The sequence below is a fragment of the Conger conger genome, chromosome 19 (genome assembly GCF_963514075.1).
Source record: "Conger conger chromosome 19, fConCon1.1, whole genome shotgun sequence".
In the NCBI taxonomy this organism is placed as follows: domain Eukaryota; kingdom Metazoa; phylum Chordata; class Actinopteri; order Anguilliformes; family Congridae; genus Conger; species Conger conger.
Genome location: NC_083778.1, coordinates 3191327 through 3207008, shown reverse-complemented (window position 1 = coordinate 3207008; position 15682 = coordinate 3191327). Strand labels below are relative to the sequence as shown.

At 43.4% G+C, this 15682-nt stretch overlaps 1 protein-coding gene across 1 annotated transcript; it reads left to right on the top strand.

Annotated features, from left to right (window-relative positions):
* The first annotated feature begins 9133 nt into the window (after nt 1-9133).
* LOC133118966 (kelch-like protein 15) lies at nt 9134-15041 on the top strand. The gene is made up of 5 exons (XM_061229316.1): nt 9134-9950; nt 10422-10610; nt 11291-11815; nt 12209-12509; nt 14701-15041. Exons 1-5 carry the CDS (start codon nt 9705-9707, stop codon nt 15039-15041), a joined length of 1602 nt encoding a protein of 533 aa, XP_061085300.1. The 5' UTR covers nt 9134-9704.
* The last annotated feature ends 641 nt before the right edge of the window (nt 15042-15682 follow it).

The following is a 15682-nucleotide window of genomic DNA, read 5'->3' as shown; positions in this document are numbered from 1 at the left end:
TTATTGTTGTTGTTGTTGTTGTTAACTTGCCCATATTATGTAGTTGCCCAGCTAAGTACTTAAATAATAGAGCAGTTTCCACAATTATTATATTATACAATATTTACACCCATGTTACCTTAAATTATATGAATGTACAGTAAATACATATACTTTTTGTTCTGTTTTTTCTTTGTTTAGTACAACAATGACTGTAATGCCAGGCATTGCAGTATAATTAGGCACACAGTATAATTAGTACAGGTCTCTTGGTTACTTTCATACATTTGATAACTAATGTTACTTTGATATCTCCAGGTGATCAGCATGTGGAGGCGTCTATATTTTCTCCCAGGTAGGCACAGATGTACTTCCGAAGAGGTCTGTGAAGTCCTTGGCAAAATCGGAACAATACCAGTACTTCAGGAGACCCAGCCTTCACCTTCCCTCCTGCCCTGGCTATTCCAACTGCCCCAGTCCCAAGCCCAGTCTCCTTTAATACCTATGCATATCCACCATGCTAATATTGTTACAAACAACAATATATAGTTATTCGTTGATATTTTTGTTGCTGTTGTTGTGTTTATATGTTCATAAGAATTGTAATATGCAATGCCCTCCGTAATGCTTGGGATAAAAACATTAATTTAGCTCAGTACACCACAATTTTATATTCATAAACAAACGATTCAAAGTGCAAGTTCTCATATTTTATTAAAGGGTATTTTTATGCATTCTGGTTTCACCATGTAGACATGACAGCACTTTTTATACATAATCCCCCATTTCAGGGCACCATAATGTTTGGGACATATTTATGTGATGTAAATTACAGTCATGTTTACTGCATATTTTCTGTGAAGTCTGTGACCCACTGAGACATGACTGTGGTCTTTTGTGGACAGTAGTCTCTGACACATCCACGCCTGCCTCCTGAAGGGTGTTTCTGATCGGTTGGACACATGTTTGGGATTTTTCTTCATTATGATGAGAATTCTTCAGCTATCAGCTGTAGAGGTCTTACTTGACTTGCCATGCCCTATGCCCCATTACATGTTCTCTCTCCTTAATGCTGTTCCAAACAGTTGATTTTGTTACACCTAAGGTTTGGCATAACAAAGCAGACATTACAGACTTTTTATTTTAATTTTTCAGTCTCATAATGGCTTCCTTGACATTCATTGGAATTTGGACATTCTGGCCCTCATGTTTAATGCCAACAATAATACAAACCAAAGGCAAGAAAAAGCAGAGAAAAATATGATGTTTATTGTTACTATATATAAAACACACTGTAATTTCAATATGGTGAAACCAAAGTCTGTAAACATGCCCTTCAATATTTGCTGAGAATATGCATTTTTGATTACAAATCTAAAATTGTGGAGAACAGAGCCAAATAAAAATATGTCTTTGTCCTAAACATTACAGATGGCACTGTATATAACATTGTAATCTTTTTTTGTGTATGTAATAAATTGCAATCATTGATCTAATGTCAGTAGTGATGTAATGTCAGTTCTACATCTAATGTGGAACTTTCCACATATTGTTATGCACTGCTATTTTCACATACATACTACTGTACTACTTTTATGTTGCCTCATTGTGTAAGTGTAAATATGTTCATACGGTTCTGTACTTTAATAAGCTATACCCTTCACCTCAGTTACATATTTTGCATGTTCTATTTGAAAATATACACTCACTTTATTGGGTATTTATTAGACGTATTAGGTCTTCTGCTGCTGTAGTCTATCCACTTAGAGGTTTGACGCATTGTGTGTTCAGAGATCTGTTCACTGATATGTGCAGTTATTTGCATTACTGTCACCTTCCTGTCAGCTTAGACCAGTCTGGCCCTTCTCCATTACCTCACTCATCCTCAAGCCATTTCCGTCTGCAGAACTGCCGATCACTGAATGTTTGTTTGTTTTTCGCACCATTCTGAGTAAACTCAAGAGCACTCAAGAGCACCAACAATCATGCCACAGTCAAAATCACTATTGGTTGATATGAACATTAACTGAAGCTCCTGACCCATATCTGCATGATTTTATGCATTGCGCTGCTGCCACGATTAGGTAATCGCATGACTAAGTAGGTGTGCAGGTGTTCCTAATAAAGTTCTCAGTGAGTGGATATTTTGACAATTGTTGTCTGTATCTGTGTGCATGAATAGTAGACAAGTTGTAAATATTGTTCTCCTTCAGTTTCCATAAAAACTTTTACGCAACATCCAACCAGCTGCCTGCCTTTCATTTTATTTCCTGCTTGATATTATTAATTTGAATGTAAAGCTTGTCTGGATTAGAAGATATTAAATTATGTACTTCATTATCTGTCACGACCTGGCTCAGTGGCCGTGACAAAAAGGGAGACGCACACTGACGCATTTAGAAAACAAGGTCAAATTTATTTGAAGTAAGTGAAGTGTAAGTGAGTGGATGTGTGAAAAGTATGCTGAAGCAGTGTTGTCTGATGCAAACCCAAAAAGAACCAACAGGTATGTGGGCAGAGAGTTCCCCCCTTCAGACAAGAGTCAGGCACATTTTAACATCTGGTCACAGGTGCTCCCAATTGCACAAACGACCCGGTACTCCGCCAACAAGGCACCTGTGAAGTAACGGCAGAATAAGTAGCACAGAGCAGGGGGCCGTAACATATCCCTAATTTTAACAATTTTAAACAATAAAATTCAAAAATTTTAAAAACATTTACAAAGTTACAATAACAGCCATTAAAAACAATGTACTTAAAACAAATTGCATATACCATATTGTTAAGAGTGAACAGTAGGGGGACAAAGCCAAATACCTTCATTGTAATGTGAGATAACTATTAAGTAGAATGATGGCAGAAAGGATTTCCTATCCATAGTGAAATGGAGCTGGAGATCTAATGACACAACAAACATGATTATGGGACAATTCTACAAGGAAATAGTTTCTATTATTTATGTCATGGTTTGGCAAAGGGCGGATTCGAGCCGTGGTGACCATCGTAGGGCTCTACACCTACACGTGGCTGGCTGCCGACGAGGGGGGGCGTTCATGGTCCTGACTTCACCCTCGAATAGGCTGGGGGTGAGACGCTAAATCGAGTGGCTGACCAAGGTATTACAGTTTTTTACAATCGTTTTCACACTTGTCTCAATACCATGTCCACTTTTTCAAAACACTTAACACATTCACCATATCATTAGACTATGTGAACTAAACTGTGGATATTTTTGCATTGCTTTCATACTAAAGGCATTCAATCACCACTTCTTCCAAAATTCATGAATACCTCTCTCAGTCAGTGTTCACTACCAGCATAAGTTTGTACAAATACAGCAAATTTTGCAGACATTTAGATACTCTGTTCAAAACAGTTAACTTTCAGTTCAAAACCAAATAAAATTCTGATCATTGTGGAAGAAAATATGCTGCATTTTGGCAGAAAAATGAAACTATATGCTTGAAATACGTAAGACAGATCATTCTGATTTGAGCAGAAAGTTTATTCAGTTTATTCATTTCTCTTTTGTTTGCAGCCTTATTACCATCTATACAAAAGTGATCATACTTGCATTGAAATGTGCATGTATATAGGGTAAATATAGATGTAGTTGTCACTGAAGAGATTTTTCCACTATTACTGCTGTATATGTACTGTAGAAACACCTGGCTGTCATTTCAGTGAACAACCTACCCAGGTGTTTGTTGTTTGTGCCCCGTTACCACATATACAAAAGGGGCCACCTTTGGATTAGCATTTGCATTCTTTAGCCTTGGTGGGGAAAATGGATGCAGCCAGAGGTAGAGGAAGAAGATGTCATGGAAGAGCAAGAACAGTTGTGTCTGATGAAATCAGAGCCACAGTCATTGATCATGTGGTAAATCATGGTCTGTCCCTGAGGGAAGCAGGTTGAGGGTTCAACCAAAATTGTCTAGATCCACAGTGGCTTCAATAGTGAGGATTTTCAGGCAAACCAACAGGTACGATACAGTATTTACAGCATTCTGACTGAAGGAGTTCAATTGATGTGTATATTACAGCAGTACTGTGATTTGAGAAGTCTCCAGAAAAAGCAGATGTATCAGTGCACATTTGACTCACTACAGGACCCAGCGGTTACCTCACACAGTCACACAGGGGGAAGGGGAAGAATGTTTACGCCTCAACAGGAGGATACAATAGTTGGGATGATCATTGTCAACAACAGCATCAGGCTAAGAGAAATACGCAACAACATAATCGCAGACAAGAACATATTTCCAAACATTGTCAGTGTAAGCACTACAACCATTTCAAGAGTGCTACAGAATCATCAGATCAGGATGAAACAGTTGTACACTGTCCCCTTTGACAGGAACTCTGAGGCTGTCAAGGAACTCAGGTACCAAAATGAAGTTTATGAAGGTATATGTGAAGGTTTAGGACCACCATCCACATGAACTGATGTCACTTCTAGATGCAATGGCTGCTGGGTGTATGGACATAACAGTGGAACACATCCAGGGCTGGATAAGGCACACAAAAAGATGTTTTCCTCGGTGTATAGCAAGAGATAACATTCGGAGTGATGTTGATGAAAATCTATGGCCAAATGCAGAGGACAGGATGAATGGGCCAGGCCAACAGTAGACTTTTGATACTGATAGGCAGACAATATATGTGCAAATTACTGCATATAGTGAAAATATTGCTTTTTGGTATGTATTTGTTATTGATTGTAATGTATTTTGAGTAATTGATTGTATTGTATTTTTCTTTTCTGAACTACAGTATATTGCGCTGTGAGAAGAAATGTCAAAATACTGTAAACCCTCTGAAGAATACTGTTGCTTTTGTGATTTGTTTCTTTAGCATATATTGTTTTACATTAAACAGTAAACATTGTTATTCTGGGTTTCCAATATAGTAAAACATTCATTCATTTACAGTTTACTGTAAATTTACCACACTCAGTCATGAGATCTATTGTGAGAGGCAAACCAACAGATCAAAAGTTTCTTTAGCTGCTTGGCTTGAAATATTTGTGGATGCAAAAATTGAGGAAAGGGAAACACATAATATATGTATTTAGCAATGCTCCAAGTTGTTTGTGTTTTGTGGTTTATTGAACATTGAGTGACAAAGTAGTCTTATGTGAGAAAGCATATGCTATAGTTATGGCAGCATGAGTCACTTTTGGGTGAAATATTAAGTGTTTTGGTGGTTGAAGTGCATTTTGCACCAAAGGTTAACTGATGTGCTCAGGTGTGTGTTTCAAAAGCACACTGTGTGAAGAGTTTTGAAAAAGTGGACATGGTATTGAGACAAGTGTGAAAACGATTGTAAAAAACTGTAACAACATTTGCAGAAAAATAAAACCCAGGGAAGGTAACTGGTTGGACACACGTTTACTACAGATAATAAACCATGACTTCATGCCCGCTCTGTGGATCAGGTCCTGGGGCAGACGTTTATCTGAGAAGCTCACGTCAACAAGTTCAGCAAACTGATGAAGTACAAAAAAAGCATAGGCCTACGTCATTATTTATTCAGGCTACACCCCCAACACACCCAGCAAGGCTCAGAGCAGTCTGTGTCCAGCAGTCATGGGTTAGATTTGGAATACCCCTCACAAGACGTTTATCCATCAAATGTTTTCCTTCTGATTTTCAGGATTATTCGACATATACTTCAAGCCAAAATACATGTTTAAATACTGTCTCCTTCTCTCACTGTCTGAGGTTGAATCACTTCTTTTGCAATTGCACCAGCTCCGTTTGCTTTTTCACGCATTGTACCGCCGTCCTGGTGCTAAGATTCAACTTTTGCAATCGTTGGGAATTCCAAGAAACAACAGTGTCGACAAGCATATACTCACAAAAACAAAAACAAAAAAAACATACTCCCTTTTACCCACCGGTTAAAATAAACACACCTACTGACATTACATTTACATAGTTATTTTGCTGATGCTTTTACCCAAAGTGACATTAGATGATTAGATTAGACTAAGCAGAGGACAATCCCTCTTGGAACAATGCAAGGTTAAAGGGCCTTGCTCAAGGGCCCAACAGCTGTGCAGACCAACAACCTTCCAGGTCCCAGTCGAGCACTTTAGGCAGTAGGCCACAGGGTGCCCCCACATGACTGACAACGCAGCCATTCTCCGAAAAGCCAGAACATATCAACATGTTGGTATAGTTATTCTACATACCTGTCCATCAGCCAGATCCCTCCACTCCTCTGCTTCGGGAACACCTGGCACCTCCCCCTTGTTGCACCTGCACTTCTCGGTCACGACTGCTGTATGGTCTGGCCCCACAGTGGTGGAATGACCTTCCTGTGGATGTCAGAAGTCAGAGTCTTTGACCACTTTCAAATGCAGACCGAAGATTCATCTCTTCAGGCTGTACCTTTCCCTCCCTACCGTAACACCATGATTAGCCTTGTGCATGCCATAGATTATAATAGCACTTATAGTTATTGTGTACTCAGGGTATTCTAGCTGCTAACCGTGGTATGCTAGTTGGTAAGTTGATGTAAGTCAAGGGTTCATTGTACGTCGCTCTGGATAAGAGCGTCTGCTAAATGCCTGTAATGTAATGAAATGTAGCATAAATCATTCTCTCTTTGCTGGTGGGAGAAGGACTGCACAGTTGTGAAAACAAAGAAAAGTGTGGTTAGAATTTGCCAGTATTTACAGTACACTTTAAACTGTTGCTCTGAACTTTCCTCTGCTTGTCATAGGTTCAAGTTACGATAGGTAATTTCAGACTTCTAACCGTCAAGAGAGGAATTGCAGCAACAAACACCCTCAAACCACAACACTTTATCTCTCCCCCTTCTCTGTGAACGCGCTGATGTTGAAACCCCCCCACACCATTGGCTGTGGCATTTGGAACCCATTTTCAACCAATGAGCTTGAATTATTGCACAGCTCTACAATGTTTTGGTCCAGAGTGCCGGTCCGTCAACTGTATATTTTGAAACCCGAATTTAAGGACTATAAACACAGGCAGAGGGTGAGTCAACATGTCAGTGAGCCTATTTCAATGATAGGAAGGGATTGACAATGGTCTTGTAACAATGTTTTAACACAAAAATCTTACCTATTGTACCCTTAACTTGCACCACTGCATTGTGCACATTTGATGAATGCTGGACTGTACGTCTTGAGCTATCTTGTGGAAATACACTCAGTGGTAACTAATATGAATTTTGTTTGTGCATTCTCTTTAACATTGCTTTTTCATAATCTGTTTCATTGTGTTCACATCTGATAAAACAGAAGAAATCTCTCAATGTCTCATTGATTCATTCAAAACTCCTGTCAGTTTTGCAGGTTGTTACCTGAAATTAATATAAGTTTATTTGTCATACATTTTTTTAGTTTAGTGCCATGTGCCATGTTTGTGGAATTTTTTTATTTATTTTTATTAATCCCTAAAAAGCAAAAACTGAAATGGCAGTCATCTGTTATTCTGAATTATATATATATATATATATATTTTTTTTTTAATGCCAACAATGCCATGTAATGCTGGGGCTACACGAGAGACCGAGGGACACAAGCTGTTGAAACCGCGCTTCATCCATCCAGGAGAAGTATACAAGAATATATACATGTATACAGAAGGAACCGTTTCCATGGTTACGTCTACCTGCGTCAGACAGAGCTGTAATGTGACTGGACAAGCCATGAACGGGCAGCAGCAATCCAGGTGGAAGTTCAAATGATTTGAACTTTGAGCATTGTTGCTCAGCCCCAAATTTGGGTTGTGCACTACACCAGGTTTGCTGTTGCAGCCTATTCGGGCATCAGCGCTCCATAGAAAAACAATGGTTTGATGCCGTGTCGGCCATTTTTACGCTGAACATGTGCAAGCAGCTTAATTAACCCTCCTATTATGTTTGGAGTCAATCTGACCCTATTCAGTGTTTGACATCTTTTTTTTTCTTTTTTTTTTTTTTTCCTCAATTTCAAATTTGGGGGATTAAATAGTAAAAATGCAACAAACATATTGATATGCGAAGTCCGGTACGAACTTGGCATCCAAATGTGTTGAGCAGTGTTATTTTGACCCTCTGTAACTGTAAAAGGGCGGCCTGTAGCATAGTGGTTAAGGTAAATGACTGGGACACACAAGGTCGGTGGTTCTAATCCCGGTGTAGCCACCATAAGATCCACACAGCTGTTGGGCCCTTGAGCAAGGCCCTTAATCCTGCATTGCTCCAGGGGAGGATTGTCTCCTGCTTAGTCTAATCAACTGTACGTCGCTCTGGATAAGAGCGTCTGCCAAATGCCAATAATGTAAAAAATGGAAGAAAATATACAACCATTTTTCTTTTTTCTCTGATTTCTTTGTGAATGATTCTGGTGGCACTTTCCCATACAGGAACCTTCCTGTTCCCTTTTTCATATTTATGGATAAAATGCTAGTAATTTGGGAGAGAATAAGAAGGCAATTTTTTATTCCAATATTTTTGTGTTTATTTCAACTTTTGGGCTCAATTTGACCCCAAATGTAAAACCTGTCATAAAATCTTAACATAATAGAAGGGTTAAGGGCAATCTGCCCTACTCATTGACATATTCTGAAATGCAGAAATACAGATATTATTTCACCAGAGCATTTGAGGCATCTGAAGACTATTATAATGAAGTACCTCAGACTTAATACAGATATTATTTCACCAGAGCATTTGAGGCATCTGAAGACTATTATAATGAAGTACCTCAGACTTTCTCTTAAATCAAAGCAAGGGGTAACAGAACGCATGCTGAGGTTAAGAGGAAATAAATGTGGATCATGCAAGTAGTGTGTGGAAGCCCCTAAGGGCTACGCTGTCAGATACTGCTGGAAATAATTGGAGTTGATTTGCATACTGGGAAACTGGACACTTCCTAAAATTCACTGGAGCACCTCGGTTGGCTGTCAGATGGCCGGTCTGGCCCCTCGCTGTCAGGGGGTGTTTCTGCTGGTAATGTGGGAATGGTGGAGAGCCCTGCGATGGGGCTTGCTCACACACACACAGCGGGCTCCCATTGGGCTCCCCGGGCTATGCGGAGATTTGAGACGGGGATGCGGTGTCGTGTGTCGGGCAGCAGAGCGACCGTGTCGCTTAAAATAGACGGTCTGCTCAAAACGCATCGCCGCATTAAGAGCGCAGAAACACATTTTCTAGAAGGGAAGTGGAGGCTGATACGTGACGTTTTGAAAGCTGGATTTACCCCCCGCTGCGGGCGTTTCTCCCAAGACTGGCACCTTAACATGGGGCCACGGAACTTGCTTGCTTTTGCAGTTTGTTTGGAAGTTCTTATGACCTAACCTCTCCCAAGGAGCATGAGGGCACAGTTGGACTGCAACCTTGTATGTTGTATGTTAAAGCGTTTACCGCCTGCTTAACTTGTCGGCAAATTTTCTGTTCCTTTACATTTCTCCGAAGAACTCCCGTGCATACTGTAAACTTTTCATACTGTGAACTACGTCAATGCAACAAAATGAAAGGGGCCAAAATATCTGCTTTCTGAAAGTTACAAGTGCTAAAAAGCTTTTTTTTTCTACAGTAACGGCTTCTGGTCTTGCAACTCCTCCATGCCCACTACAATAGCTCAAAGAAATGGATAATCAGCTAATGCGACATAATCCTTTATCCATCAATTATGTTCTGCTGCGATCGTGTTTACAACTAAGGAGGGGACAGACAAGTAAATATATATTTTTTTAAAGCCTAAAACAGGAATGAAGATGAATATTCTGAGAGAGTGGTTCTCGCTGCTGCTGCTAGGTTTCACCGCGTGGCTTAAATACGGCTCAGAATGGGTGCGGTGGGTTTTTCGGCGCTGGACATTGGACCCCGAAGGTCGGGGTGCTGACCACAGTGAACACAGGAAATCTGAGCTCTGGCAAACTGACGTGGCATCCAGAATCTTCTCCTGCGGAGATGGGCCCAGGGTCACAGTGCAGACCAGTACACACGCTTTCCAAGTAAGCACCAGAGATGCTATGATTTGCAGAGGAAACCCTATTCTTGTTCTAGGGTTTTTTGCTACTCTGTAAAGCAACTTTGTGACAGAAAATGTAAAATTTAAATGTAAATTTTTTTAATAATCATTTTTAAATCAAACATTTCACTGAGTGTATGTGGTTTAAGTCCCAAGGCAAATATGAAGTGTCTTGGCCGAAATCCCAAGGGGTTTTGAGAAAATTGAGAAAGCAGAGAAAAATAAGGGTTTTAACAGAGGCTCAAATCAATAGTACAGCAGTCATTTTGACTGGTTGATGAGGTAAAAGGTTGAGTGCGCCATATGGGATTTTACGGTAGTTACACACGACTGCCGTTTGGCACACTTGGGACTGAAAGGGTTAAGCGTCGTCGTGCCTGTAGAATAGCCACGCTTGTTGAGTGAATCCACGAGGTTCAGCCCCTGACTGCTCTTCCTCTCCGGCGGCCTGGAGGCGGAGCTGGGCCGGCTGGCGGAGGCGAGTGAGTACTTCAGGGCCCTGTCGCGGAGCAGCATGAGGGAGACCACGGAGAGGCTGGTTCACCTGGATCACGTGCCCGCTCGTGTCCTCCACAACCTGCTGCAGTTCATCTTCTCCGGCCGTTTCAGTGTGCCCGACGGGGAGCTGGGACTGCACCTCCAGGTGGGCCTGCCCTCCCCTACACTCCCCTCCCCTACACTCCCCTCCCTCACACACTCCCGCCGGGTGATAAAGGAGGGGCTGAGTAGCTCCTCCAGTCATATTGTATGTTGGTAGACAACATCAATGGTGACTGGTGCAGACTCTTGGCTAGCTCTATTGTATGTTGGTAGACAACATCAACGGTGACTGGTGGAGACTTCTTGGCTAGCTCTAGGCGAATACCAGGGCAGTCGAACTCTGTTCCTGGAGATCTACCGTCCTGTAGGTTTTTACTCTAACCCTAACAAAGCACACCTCATTTGAGGTAGAGATCTCATGAAGCTGCAAATGAGAAGGGCGGTAGATCTCCAACAACAGGGTTCTACAACCTTGGCAAACACCCACAGGGAGTTAGGAAGTACAGGCAAATAGCATCTACCAATTCTTGTTACGTTTTTGTACCAATGACCAATGCTTTCTACCAGCAAAGGTGTGTTATTTATAGGTATTTATAGGTGTGGATATAAATAATCCACTTAGGGGTAGTGGATAGTGATCTGTTACAATAATGAGATGCTCAGCTTCACATGCTTGCTGTTTACTTACGCAAGGCAAGAACAGCGAGTTATCATTACCCTATACGTGTAATAAGTAAAAAATATAAAAATATTCACAAAAAGAAGCTAGCTTTTCACAAACAGATGGGCAGCTACCTGCTGGCGCACGCCTTTGTGTCAGAGTGCCTCAGCCGTCTCTCCAGCGTCTTAACCCCGGAGAACTGCGAGGCCCACCTGGCCTTCGCCCGGGAGATCGGCTGCCTGGAGATGCAGGAGACAGTGCAGGGGTACCTGAGCAGGAACCTGCTGGAGCTGGGCCCCCTGACCGCCCGCTTGGAGCCTGGCGAGCGGGAGGAGCTGGCGGGGCTCCGGCTGTGCGGGGCCCGGCGGCTGTGCGGACTGAGGAAGGAGAACCTGGCCTCAGGGAGCCGCTCGGAGACGGAGGCCGCCCGGCGTCTCTACAGTCTGGCGGGGGAGGGGTGGCGGGCGGAGGCCCCGCTCCCGTTTGCCGCAGACAAGTGGTGCTTCACCACCGCCGTGCTGCACAACTACCTCTACCTCATCGGGGGCTACAGGCACAAGGTCGGGCGCGGGTACGAGTTTAAGATGGCCTCCTTCAGATACAACCCCTTGACCCACAGCTGGGCTTCCACCGCACCGCTCATCAAGGTAAGGGGGGGGACTCCTCCGACCCGGGGCTCAACCGCCACGCAAGTCAATGCATGAGACAAAAAAGTCACTGAAACGTAATTCACAAATCTGAAAATTGTCCCTATTGTCCTTTATGGACTGTAAATCCATTACATTTTATTTCATGTCCCAACCTGACATGTTTTTTTTTAAATGGAGGTCCCACTATGGTGAGAGCATCACTGCAGAGCTGCTGAATCATACCAAAACTATTTACTATTTACACCCAAATCCCAAGGGGTTTTGACTTGGGGTTGGGTTTTACTAGGGACTCAAACCAATCGCACAGCAGTCATTTCGGCTGGTAGAAAGGGGGTTTTTGCGGCGGTTTGGGACTGAAAGGGGTGAGCCCTGCGCTCTGTCCCCTCGCAGTGCAGACGGCACTTCAGCACGGCCGTGTGTGAGGGCCGGGTGTTCGCCGTGGGCGGCTGGTATCTGGACTCGCTGGTGACTCCGGACTGCAGCACGGCGCTCTTCGCCGCCGTGGAGCGTTACGACCCCTGGGCCGACTCCTGGGCCTTCGTCTCCTCCCTGCCGCTCGGCGACCTCCGCTTCGCCATGTCGCTCTCCCACGACATCCCGCTGGCCGCCGCCCTGGGGCACTGCGTCTACGTGATGGGGACGCTCCAGAGGACCGGGGAGAAGCTTGTGCTGCAGTACGACGTCAGACGAGGTAAATTAGGGGCGGCCTGTTGTGTAGTGGTTAAGGTACATGACCCTGTAGCGTAGTGGTTAAGGTACATGACCCTGTAGCGTAGTGGTTTAGGTACATGACCCTGTAGCGTAGTGGTTAAGGTACATGACCCTGTAGCGTAGTGGTTAAGGTACATGACCCTGTAGCGTAGTGGTTAAGGTACATGACCCTGTAGCGTAGTGGTTAAGGTACATGACCCTGTAGCGTAGTGGTTAAGGTACATGACCCTGTAGCGTAGTGGTTAAGGTACATGACCCTGTAGCGTAGTGGTTAAGGTACATGACCCTGTAGCGTAGTGGTTAAGGTACATGACCCTGTAGCGTAGTGGTTAAGGTAAATTACCCTGTAGCGTAGTGGTGAAGGTACATGACCCTGTAGCGTAGTGGTTAAGGTACATGACCCTGTAGCGTAGTGGTTAAGGTTAATGACTGGGACCCGCAAGGTCAGTGGTTCTACTCCCGGTGTAGCCACAATAAGATCCGCACAGCCGTAGGGCCCTTGAGCAAGGCCTTAACCCTGCATTGCTCCAGGGAAGGATTGTCTCCTGCTTAGTCTAATCAACTGTACATCGCTCTGGATAAGAGCGTCTGCCAAATGGCAATAATATAATGTCATGTAAACTTGGTGGTGCTAAAATGATTGAAAATGGTAAATGGACCGCATTTGTATAGCACTTTTATCCAAAGCGCTGTACAATTGATGCCTCTCATTCACCCATTCTCACACACACTATGCAAAGACATAAATAAGTATATAAACTGGGAGGTTACTGGAGAGTCTAACACGCACAGTGACTGATTGCCATGCAAGGTACCAACTTGCTCGTTGGGAGCAATTGGGGGTGAGGCGTCTTACTCAGGGAACATTCGACACACCAAGGGGGAGACGACCTGGGGGTTTTCTTCACCATAGAGGAACACATTCCCTGGTCATCCACAACAGTTGTCTTCCTCGGTCTACCGGGTTTTTGACATGCACTCAGTGAGCAATTTATTAGGTAGACCTGTACACCAGCTTGTTAATGCAAATATTTTATCAGCCAATCATGTGGCAGCAACTAAATGCATAAAGGCATGCAGGCGTGGACAAGAGGTTTGGCTGTTGTTAAGACCAAATGTCAGAATGGGGAAGAAATATGATGGGGTCATTATTAACAAGAATTGTTACAAACTGTTGACGTGGACATGCCCATGGTTTTTGCAATGTTCCTGATTGATTGATTGATCCTGAGCCTTATGAAGGCCAGCTTAATTTGCATCGACACTGCAGTCTTCCTCATGTTGTCACAGCCTAACAACAATCTCCGAAGGCAACTGCAAAGTCTAGAATCTAGACATCAACAGCTCTCTTCTACATTCAAACGACACATCTTTGAAGCCAATTCAACAAATACTTGCAGAACCTTAAAATGGGGGACTGTGTGCAAAAGGTGCTGTCATTTCTAAACGGTTCATCCGAAATGGATGCAATTACCCTCCAATTAAAGCTAACAGTCTGCATTACATCATTTCAAACCCAAAGTGCTAGAGTACAGAACCAAAACCAAAACACTTTGTCACGGTCCAATGAATGATGGTGCCCACAGTATTACTGGGAGTGGCAATACATGTTAAGAGTACACTCTTTCCTCCAAACTTAATCTTTGTAACTAAGCTGCATTATGGCATTTCTAGTACCACAAAATTGATTTCAGATATTTCCACGTTTTTTACCGGTCGTTCTCTAGCCAATTCTACATACTTCCATCATTATGACAGTGACACAAAAGGCTGGAGCGGATGAGAATGGCGTCTGCTCCAGAAGTAGCCACGCAGGTAACAGCGCAGGCCACTTAAGGATGACGCACCGAGTAGGCACTGTGTGCACTGACTAGAGTTTACTCAATCCTGGAACATCAAAGTTGGCTCAGGATTTATTTTATTTTTTTGGTCACATCAAAAATCCGCTTGAAACATCATCCAGGGTAAAGTTCAGAGGTCAAAAGTCCAGATAAAGTGATGGTATGTTGGTTATGCTGTTGTCTGAGATTTTCAATTCCCAGTTTGGGGTGGAGTGTTGCAACAGCACATGATGTCTGACAAGGTATACCACCAGTTATCTTTGGTAGTATCCGTGAAACGAGATCCGTCTTACAATGTCTGAGTCTGAGACCAGCGCTTTCCCCCCTCAGATTCCTGGTCAGAACTGCTCCCCACCCTCACCCGAACCGACGCCGAAATCCCCAGCCTGTACTTCCTGGGGGCGACCGACAGGCTATTTGTGATTGGCGGGACCAACTCGGAGAATGTGGTGACCTCACGGTGTGTGGAAGCCGGGCGGTGGGGGAGGCCGCGCACCACTGAGAAGACATGGCTTGCTGGCCAGGGGACGGTCCTTGACGATGAGGTCTACATGTCGGACATAGAGCACCACTCCATCATCAAACTCAACCTCCACTCTCTCGCTGTCCATCGCCTCCCTCCCTTCCCAATCTCCACCAGCTACGAGGCCCTTTTCCATCTGCACTTCTAAGTATGGGCTGACAAGACTCACAAATGCGACTCTTGTGACATTACAAACGTTCCAAAAAAACCAACCTTGATGACCTATGTATCAGGAACGTAAAGGTCACATAGCTCACCCACTTGACTTTGGGTTTGGTCCATGGTTGGTTCCAGGAGTAATTAACATTATTATCATTATATTATATTATTATATTAACATAATTAACATTAATTATCTGGATCCTATTGGGGCGGAAGCGGCCAAGTATTGTCAAATCAAAGCAAGCCAGGTGACTTTGTCGTGACGACATGGGGTGGCGTGGAAGGCACTGTTCAGGTGACTTTGTCGTGAAGACATGGGGTGGCGTAGAAGGCACTGTTCACTACAAAACCTTTTTTCACCAGTGCAGCGAACACTGCCCTTGGAATAGGAGGAGCAGTAGCCTTCCATCAAACAGATCTTATCCCTTCACAGAGAGGTGAAGCTTGTAGTATTGTTTGATGAACAATCCAGTGTTGAGAAGCCTGCTATTTGTTCCATCTGTAATATGGCTGAACCTAACTGACCTCACTGAAAAATACTGAGGTAGCAGAAAGGGGCATCAGAGGGTTAACATGAAAAAAGGCTTTAGTTCCAAAAATCAGGCTATGTTCCAAATAATTGTATAT

Excerpts from the sequence above, each read along its gene's own strand:
- LOC133118966 (XM_061229316.1), top strand. The coding sequence starts at position 9,705 with ATGAAGATGAATATTCTGAGAGAGTGGTTCTCGCTGCTGCTGCTAGGT. Across the intron at positions 10,611-11,290 it reads AGCTGGGACTGCACCTCCAG|ATGGGCAGCTACCTGCTGGC; the intron begins GTGGGCCTGCCC and ends TTTCACAAACAG. Across the intron at positions 12,510-14,700 it reads GCAGTACGACGTCAGACGAG|ATTCCTGGTCAGAACTGCTC; the intron begins GTAAATTAGGGG and ends TTCCCCCCTCAG.